The sequence below is a fragment of the Juglans microcarpa x Juglans regia genome, chromosome 1S, assembly GCF_004785595.1.
Source record: "Juglans microcarpa x Juglans regia isolate MS1-56 chromosome 1S, Jm3101_v1.0, whole genome shotgun sequence".
Lineage (NCBI taxonomy): Eukaryota > Viridiplantae > Streptophyta > Magnoliopsida > Fagales > Juglandaceae > Juglans > Juglans microcarpa x Juglans regia.
Window position 1 is genome coordinate 12,092,630 of NC_054595.1, and position 9,627 is coordinate 12,102,256.

At 34.3% G+C, this 9,627-nt stretch overlaps 1 protein-coding gene across 2 annotated transcripts; it reads left to right on the top strand.

Moving 5' to 3' along the window:
- LOC121246092 (serine hydroxymethyltransferase 3, chloroplastic) lies at positions 1–4,981 on the top strand. 2 transcript variants are annotated; one of them, XM_041144088.1, is made up of 12 exons: positions 1–165; positions 1,334–1,583; positions 2,065–2,260; positions 2,360–2,534; positions 2,626–2,743; positions 2,846–2,958; positions 3,064–3,186; positions 3,407–3,511; positions 3,633–3,719; positions 3,802–3,909; positions 4,240–4,312; positions 4,409–4,981. In XM_041144088.1, exons 2-12 carry the CDS (start codon positions 1,373–1,375, stop codon positions 4,681–4,683), a joined length of 1,584 nt encoding a protein of 527 aa, XP_041000022.1. In that variant the 5' UTR covers positions 1–165; positions 1,334–1,372; the 3' UTR covers positions 4,684–4,981. The 2 variants fall into 2 exon arrangements, with proteins under 2 accessions (XP_041000022.1, XP_041000023.1); XM_041144089.1 differs by having other exon boundaries at positions 6–165; positions 1,341–1,583.
- Positions 4,982–9,627: the final 4,646 nt, after the last annotated feature.

The window sequence follows — 9,627 nt, forward strand, 5'->3', positions numbered from 1 at the left end:
CAATCTTCACGTGTGATAGGGTTACGCCGTTATTCACTTCTTCAAATTGGTGCTGCCGTGTGTTACAGTTCCACTAACAAAAGCCGCCTTGTTCCGCCTCCATCTCAGTTTTTCTCTCGTCGTCACTCAGTCCCAATCTCTCCTCCCTTTTTTCTGTTCCATCAGGTTTCCACCAAGAGCAACCGCAAGCTTCCAGAAAATCACACAAAACAGCGTGTGATTTCAACAAAGACGACGAAAACGGTAGCCATTCCTGTATACTGTGTTTTTTCTTGCAATTGCGATTGATGTACTGGTATTTTGTGGTTTTGAGAGACAAATAAGATAGAATAATCGACAACGGAATTTAACAGATTTACTCATTTGCATATAAAGCCGTGACCCAACTCATTCTATGAGGTTTTGCGAAGAATTATATTTGTGTTTCATGCTTGAGATTTTTGTTGCAAGTTAGCAGTAATAACTGATAAAGGAATAGGGTCTTTTGGTGCGTAAAAGGCATCTGCTTGTAATGGCTTCATGAATTTAAGTATCTGCTTGTAATGGCTTCATGAATTTAACTATCCGCTTGTAATTCTAACGAGTTTTTTGGCCTTTGGTATCAATGTAATATTTTGAAGCTTAAAACTTTGAAACAGTTTTTCGCATTCTTCTGAAATTGCTAATTCGCATCTTATAAAAGATGTTTATTTTTTGTGTAATTACATAATAACCTCTAAAGTTTGACCTTTGATTCAAATTAAACCATGAAGTTAATATTGAGTTATTTTGATATGCATTCTGTAGTTTCTAAATCATTAGGATTTAGACCCTTAGTGGTTCTTTGTGGAATAAAGGAAAGAACGGGCACTTCTGGACTTGAGTCCTTTATACGTACTAAGAAACCCTTCACATGAATGCCATGCAGTATTTTAATGAAAGAAAATACCCAAAGACATCTTTATTAGACTGTGGGTTAACATCTGTGGTTTACCGCCATCTACTTTAATGACTTATTATGGGTTTGTATTATAACGATCTTGAGACTGTAAGGATGGACATTTGAATTGTGCTTTGTCTACTGGTTCTATAAACTTTATTTTTTGTTGTTTCAGCATGTGCTGTAGCTGTATTCTACAAATTATTTGAAGTTTTCTTTGTACCACAATGTTTACTTAAAAGACTTTCTAGTTTCGGACATTGTTTATCGCATGGCTCTGTTCATGGGTTGAATAATAAGCCATGTCCCATGAGTGTATGTTCATAGTTATATTCGTTGATTCGAATGGATTCTTCTATGCAATATGCTTGCATTTCCATCGAGTTTGTTTTTTAACCTCGGTTTTATTGGTAGTGTGTAGGAAGTTTGTGAAGTCTTGTATCGGAGGCTAGTATGCAGGCTTGTACCAGACCTTCCCTGATGGGTTCTCTCCAACAGCCCATTTGGACCGAGCAATCGAGATTTCCTTCAAAAGGGTGTGGTGTTATTGGATTTTCACACCAAGTAAAACTCAATTTGGTGAAACCCTGTAGATCTTCTTATACTGAAGGAAGTTTGGTTACTGGAAAGCCGCCTTCTACTGTGTCTGTCACTAAAAGTGGAGGTAGCCTACATTTTATGATTAATTGGTTCTTTCTGTTGTTGTGGATGTACTACGACTGTTTGAAGAAAAGTACTTTTAAGTAGTAGATTTCAAGGTTTGGAATTCACGACCATATGCATCTAACAAAAAGCATGACACCATCCCAGAAAAAATAGGTTACCATTGCTAATTCTTGTTAGTGCTAAAACCATGTAGATTAGACATTTATTGGCCTTGGCATGCTATTCTTAAGTACCTGCTTTTGCTTTGTCTGCATAGGCAAGAGTGACCATTTTCTTGTAAGGATGTGATGTCATTAGCATGCACATATCTATAGGCTACTGAAAACCACTAATTATTGGCAGAATAGTAGATTCTGGTAAAACTTGTGTTACACAATGTATTCTGTTTGATTAGAAGCATATGAACGAGTTGATGCTTACAGTTGACAGTAAATATTACACTGTTCATTATGCATGGAATTGCATGTTATGAAATGTAGGTAATGGAAATAGCTTTGTAGACCATGGCTTGAGTGAAGCAGATCCTGAAGTTCGTGCAATCATTGACAAGGAGAAGGGAAGGCAGTTCAGAAGCCTTGAGCTTATTGCATCTGAGAATTTTACATCTCGAGCAGTGATGGAAGCAGTTGGCTCATGCCTGACAAACAAGTACTCAGAAGGTCTACCTGGTAAAAGGTAAATTTAGGTAATTTGTGGACAAGTGCTTCAATTTGTGTCTGTGTGTGTGTCCCAGTGTGTTTTGTGTGTATCTAATAGGTTTATTATATACTTTAGGTACTATGGTGGCAATGAGTACATAGATGAGCTTGAGACATTGTGTCAACAAAGGGCTTTAGCAGCCTTTCATGTAGATGGGAAGAATTGGGGTGTTAACGTTCAACCTTTGTCTGGTTCGCCTGCTAACTTTGAGGTTTACACAGCAATATTAAATCCACACGATCGTTTAATGGTAAGTTGTTTTTCACACTTCACTTTTGCTTTTGTTGGTTGTGTTCACCTCTTGGAATGCATCTATTTATTTATCTATACATGTAATTTAGGGTTTGGACTTACCCCATGGGGGACATTTGTCTCATGGATTCATGACTCCTAAAAGACGGGTGTCAGGCACATCAATTTATTTTGAGTCTATGCCTTATCGACTTGATGAATCTACAGGTGCTGCAATTCCTTTATCAAATATTATGGATGCTTTAATCTTTTTCTTTTGAGGGACCGAAGGTGTGGGGGATTAAATATAATTTTAAAAATATCAAACAGGTCTTGTTGATTACGACATGCTGGAGAAAACAGCTATTCTCTTTCGACCAAAACTCATCATTGCTGGTGCTAGTGCTTATCCTCGAGATTTCGACTATCCCCGCATGAGAAAGGTTGCAATGATATCTGCTTACCACCATAGCTTTTATTGTTTCTAAAAAATTTCTCCCTTCTAACAACTCGTACTGACTGATCAAGTTTGATTCTGACTTGTGAAGATTGCAGATGCTGTTGGTGCTTTTCTCATGATGGATATGGCTCACATCAGTGGACTTGTTGCTGCATCTGTTGTTGCTGATCCTTTTGAGTATTGCGACATTGTGACCACCACAACACACAAAGTACGAGCCTATTTTTTCCAATTTTACTGCTCTAAAATATATTGCTCACGCATCATTAGGTCATTGGTTTTGTTTGCCTTACTTTTGGTGCAATTGAGAGACATTTGGCTTTTATGGATCATTAGACTGTTAAAATGGCATCAATCCTCTGAAACGCATATTCTATTGTTCTTGAAATCTACGCATGCACGACCTTATAAATTTAGACATCTCTCTCTAGTCTTTGAGAGGCCCTAGAGGTGGCATGATCTTCTTCAAAAAGGATCCTGTTCTTGGAGTTGATTTAGAATCTACCATCAACAATGCTGTTTTTCCAGGTCTACAGGTCAGCTGGACTACTTTACTGTTGCTGTTATAGTTGTCACTTCTGTGGCGTTCAATGTTTAGGTCCTTTAAAGTTTTTAAAGTTATTTGTGTAGTATTAGATGACTAAATTATCTATGCAGGGAGGTCCTCATAACCACACAATTGGAGGACTTGCAGTTTGCTTGAAGCATGCACAGTCCCCTGAGTTTAAGGCTTACCAGAAGAAGGTACTACACATTCCTTAAATATCCTAACTTGTTACAAGGTATGCCATAATGATGATAGTTTAGCATAATTACTATCTTGTAGGTGGTCTCTAATTGTGGAGCTCTTGCTAGCCGATTGATTGAATTAGGATATAAGTTGGTTTCTGGTGGGAGTGATAATCACCTGGTTCTTGTTGATCTAAGGCCATTAGTAAGTTTCTGGCGCCCATGTTATCTTTTATTGTTTTTTAGTTTTTTTTCCATGATAATTGACTTCTTTACCCAGCAAAATGTAGACCTGTGAACTCACCGCGAAATGCCAATGAGCCCAAGGCCTTGCTTCCTGTGAACTCACCAAGGAGTTGTACTGCTTATGAACATTTTTGTAGTAACAAATAAAGGCTGTAACATGTGTATATATTGGGCAGGAAATAAGCTTTGTGGTTATCAGTTCAACTTTTTAGGAGCAAGATATTTGTGAGTGGAGTCTCTTTGTGCTATTAACATTATTAGTGGGATTTAAGACTCCATTTATGAACAGGGAATTGATGGTGCTCGGGCAGAGAAGATTCTTGACTTGGCATCTATTACTTTAAATAAAAACTCAGTGCCTGGTGAGTCTTGCTTTTGCAGCCTTGTCATAATATTCTATTTGAATTGACCTGTTCCTTTCTTGTTGAACTTACACATGCCAATGCTCAATTACAAAGGTGATAAGAGTGCACTAGTGCCGGGTGGCATTCGCATCGGATCACCGGCTATGACAACCAGAGGATTCACAGAAAAAGAATTTGCAGCAGTTGCAGACTTCATTCATGAGGGTGTGCAGATAACCCTTGAAGCTAAGCGATTAGTCTCTGGATCAAAGCTCCAAGATTTCATGAAGTTTGTAGCATCCCCTGACTTCTCTTTAATGGACAAGGTGTCAGACCTGCGCAGGAGGGTTGAAGCTCTTACAACCCAGTTCCCTATTCCTGGGGTATGAGTCTTCATCATCAACAATTACTTGTATCGAAATGATAGAGTTATATTATCAGAAAATTATATGAATGATTAAGAAATAGCTTGCTATGATGTGGAGTATAAGTCATCAACATTTTCCATCTTTTGTATGTTAGCACCTTCCTTTTTTCACATTTACTGCTGATGGAGACTGACCTAAAGTGCTATTGGCACTACAAATTTTGCTGCATTTATTTTATGGTATATGTAACGAATGAACCGCTGCGACGTTTCTACAGTCGAATTTAAAATATAAACAAACTCATGATGTTCTTGATAAAGCTCTTTCACCAATTGCAGACTTTCTTTCATCTTCCCCCATTTTCGTGGCATTTGTAAATCATTCAACTGTTATATTGTACACAAGCACTTTATTTATTGTGCTGAGGATATACTTTTCACACATTTTATGTCGCAAGATTTGATTTGGAAGAGATCTGTTTTTTGAACTTTTTCTTGCAAATATAATTTTTCTTGTACACAAATTTCTTGTTACATTATTTGATAATTTTAGAAACCCACAATATCAAAAGGTAACAAGATTTTATAATGTTAAAAGCACCTCACTTCTTATATATATCCCCATAATTTTGAGAATCTTACTTTTTTTTTTTTTTTCAAAAAAAAAAGAAGATTTTCTCGAGAAAATGACAGAACTTACTAACAGCCACTTTGTTTTATCGGCCAAAAAAAGAATAAACTCCTATGAAGGCCAAGCAATTTACACAAGCAGCAGATGCCAACATGTTTTTTTTTTTTTTTTTTTCAAAATCAAAGCCAAGCCTTCACAAAAAACTTCTATGGGTCCTTCTCATCTGCAAAACTCAAAGCATTGCAATCCTCATCCTTATTCCTCTTTATTCTTTTATCAGTTCCAACACAAAATGAAACAGGGTTCTTGAAAGGAACCACCTCCCCGAGTTCATCGAAACCAACCCCCCTGCTGTGGTGGGGTGGGATTAAAATACACTATTGGCATACTCCAAGACAACTTCTTTGTTCTCTTTCAACTCGTCTCCCCAATAGTGGCGCCAGAGTGGTCCTCTTTAAAAACTTTACTCAATAAAAAAAATTAAAAGAAAAAAATCAGTTAAGAAACTTAAATAAAGATTTTTAGAAATCAGTAAAAAATGAAAAAAACAAAAAATTGAAAAGATTAAAAACAGATTAAATTTTTCTTTGTTCATTGCTGATATGTCGTCTTCTGATTGATGCTAACGTGGCAGTCAACGGTCTCATTAGCATTTTCCATCTTTTCCATATGGAGACTGATGAATTTTAAGTGCACTGACATTGACTTAGCCAAATGCTAGTTCATCTTCAAAATTTGAAGAAATAGAAATGGAAGAATCTGCATTAGAGTAATCAAATACTAGTGGATTCAACTATGAGCTACATTATTTTTAAGTGTTTTTTCATATTTGAAGATGTACTATTCATATTCAAAAGTAATATTTTATTCTAAAATATCAGACCCAACTACTTTAATATTTCCCACGTTTTATTTTAAAATGTGCTTGTTAAATAATTAGGTTGAGGAAAAAAAATAGTTACGAAATAATAATTTAAGTAAAAATGAAATTATTAATTAACATATAATTAGGGTAGGAAAAAAATTTAAAATAATATTATTAAAAAATTATTATTATATTATTATTATTTTGACTATTCCAACGTAGAGTTATGACTTGAATGGTTTTAAATTTATTGAAAATAAGTACTTTTAACTAAATTTTGGATATGACTTCAACGAAACTAATGCTAATGCTCCAACAGATGGACATATTTGACATGTTCCCATAATTCTGCTACTTTGAAACTTTTTAAACCATACGTATCACTTTTGAAAATGGTCAAAACAACATGTACCACTTATAAAATATTGAGTAATATTAGGTGGTGTAAGTCTTGCATAATTGTTTTTGTAAAATACAGATCCCATTAAGAAAAAATAAATTTTTTTACACTTTTTCACGTTAGAATCTATTTTTTTTATAAAGATTTTGTACGAAATTTGTACATTTGAGACTTTTTTTTTTAGATTGACCTTTTATTTTTAATTATAAACCACCCCATTTTTCACAAGTGTCATTAGGAGATATCTCACCACACAAGGTGGAGATCTCACCTAGTCACCCACCATTGTGGGATGTACACTTTGGCAAGTGGTGTCACAAGTATTTTTTTTCCCAACAATTTTGAGAAAAAAGAAGTCATCATATAAAAGTAAGTTTATAAATTGACAGATTAATATAACACTTTAGACCTATTTTATATCATAAGATATTTTATAATTTAATGTATTATATAACAAATCACATCAATGTCATTTTTTTTTATAAAATTCCTTTAAAGCATTTATTGTTTTTGTTGTTTTGTTGGTTAAAAGGTTTTTTTATACCATTCTCCGAGACAAAATATTCAAAACTGTTTGTTTTTTAAGACTGAACGGTTGGGTGTCTTCAAGTTATTTCTAGTTCTTTGGTGACTCCAGTTTCAGCTAGACTTCTTGGATGTGAAACAGATGCCAGTAGTAGGATGCAAGTGTGGTGTAAATCCTTTGTTCACAAGCTGAATGATGACTAACGTAAATCCTAGCCTAATATGCAAGTGTGACACCAATATAATTACAGCCACCCTCCCTTCAACCAGCCCTATTAATAAAATAACATTTGGCCACAAATGGATATGAATAATGATAGCCTTGTCACTCTTCTACTACCCTTGTACTATTTTTTTTTAATTTTTTAGTTTTTTTAATTTTTCTTTTACTTAATGGTTAAGAAAGTGACTATTAGTCAAATTGTATACTTTTAAAATTTTTTCTTAATGATTAAAGATATTAAAAAACTACTTAAAAGAAAAAAAAACAAATACACTGAGACTAGTAAAGTGGTGATAAAAGGGTTATAAGTCTATCATTACCCGATATGAATAATAGGATCAGTTATGACAGTTTAATTAACCAGGTGGGACACTTCAAATTCGGAGCACCTCTTAAATTAATCTAAATCACATAACATTATAAATTGATCTTCACCTAAATATTTACAAACATGATGGGTATCACAACTTAGTGAAACTTCTAAGAGCTTGCTGTGTTTGGATGCTGAAGTGATCTCATATGATTTGAGTTGATCTGTGAATAGTAATATTTTGTAAGTCCTATTGAGATGTGTTTAAATGTAAATAAATTGAGATATGTGTTTAAATATATGAAGTAAGTTGAGATAAGTTTTAACTTGGAAGTTGAAAAAGTAGTACATCTCATTAATGATTGGTTTGAGATGGGTTGAGGATATTTTATCTTCCAAATACAGCTTTAAGTCTCAACCTTCAAATTGCTCACTTTCTGTAACTTCAAATCTGAGAACAACAGACGACAATAGTCTTAATAAACTATCAATAGCCCAATGAAAAAAATTGCAAAACAATCGGGGTGATAATGATACAACTTCAATAATTCAACCAAGGCTCAATCCTCATTGTCAATTCAAATGGGTCCAACTATATCCAAAGGGCAAAATCCAGGTACTCTCATTCATTTCAGATGAGGAAGTCATGCCCATCGTTATTTTAGATGAGGCAACAATTCCCAAATTTCTGTTTTGAATTTCTAGTGAGGCCAAATATTTCTGTCTGTACTCGAACTAAGCCAAATAAACTGTCAAGATGCTCAGATACAGAGGTCTAAACCAATAGTTCATAGGTAACAATAATATCTTCAAAGGATCAGCTAATCGGATATAATGATGCATGAGAACCTTAATTGAGATGTGCTACAAGCAACAAGAGATTCTACAAAAGTAAACCTACAAACTGATATGGTTTCATATGATATGTTGGATATATTTTATAATAAAAGTAGCTTTACAATTTAACGCATCAAATTAAGTCACGTCAGTTTGTAGATTTACTTTTGTGAGATTTCTTTGCAGCTAAAACATTTCTCATCTTAATATATAAATTAGCAAAGCATGAATTCATTAGGTTCACATTTGAATCAAAGGAGCATAACCAAAACAAAATATTAAGATGGAATAAATATTTGAACCTATGGGTGAGTTTAATACATTCATTTTGAATTGGGATACAAATCATGAATAACTAAAAGCTTTGACAAAACAAAAAATCATCTGAGCTATGCCAAAACAAAGAGCATCTAAAAACTTAGAAGTTGATAATTGCAAAGAGCAGATGAAGTGACTTTATCTACCCATGGATTCAATGATTCACAATGATTAATCAGATTACAGAAACCTAAGTTATGAATTCAACTGCAGTGTGGATTTCAGTGTTCCAAGCATGTAACAGATTTCAAGGTATTTCACTACAATGTAGGTCTAAATTTAGCATGATCCTGTGTGCTTGGACCATGCCTATCAATATCGTCAATAAAAGTTTTGTTTACTGATTAAAAAAAAGTGTATTATAGCCACATGTATGTTATAACCTCAAAAGTATTAGTCAATTGAAAGCATCCCTAGAATCGTTTCACTTAGTAAGTAGCCAATGTGAGACTTAGCACCCATAACTATCTTTATAACCAACTCATTCTTTGCGGGATTGGGTGTTACAAACTCCTCCTAAATTCTGTCTTCATAAAAGTCTTGTTATACAGTGCTCTGTTACCATATGTAACAACCCATGGAAAGCGTTAGCAACATCTGGGCTATAACCCTAAAAAAGATTAATAAATTTGAAACTTCCCTTAAATCACTTATAAAGCTTATTTTCACCTAATAAGTAGCCAAATAGACCTTAGCACTCATGACTACCTTTTTATAGCCTAAAACTTTTAGCGAAGAAGCTATTGAATTCTGAAAAGCTCTGAGCCAATATACCAAGGGTAGGAGTTAATTACGCCTAAAATGATAAAACACAGAACCTTAACTCAAAATAAAAATTTACACAGCAACAAGACCTG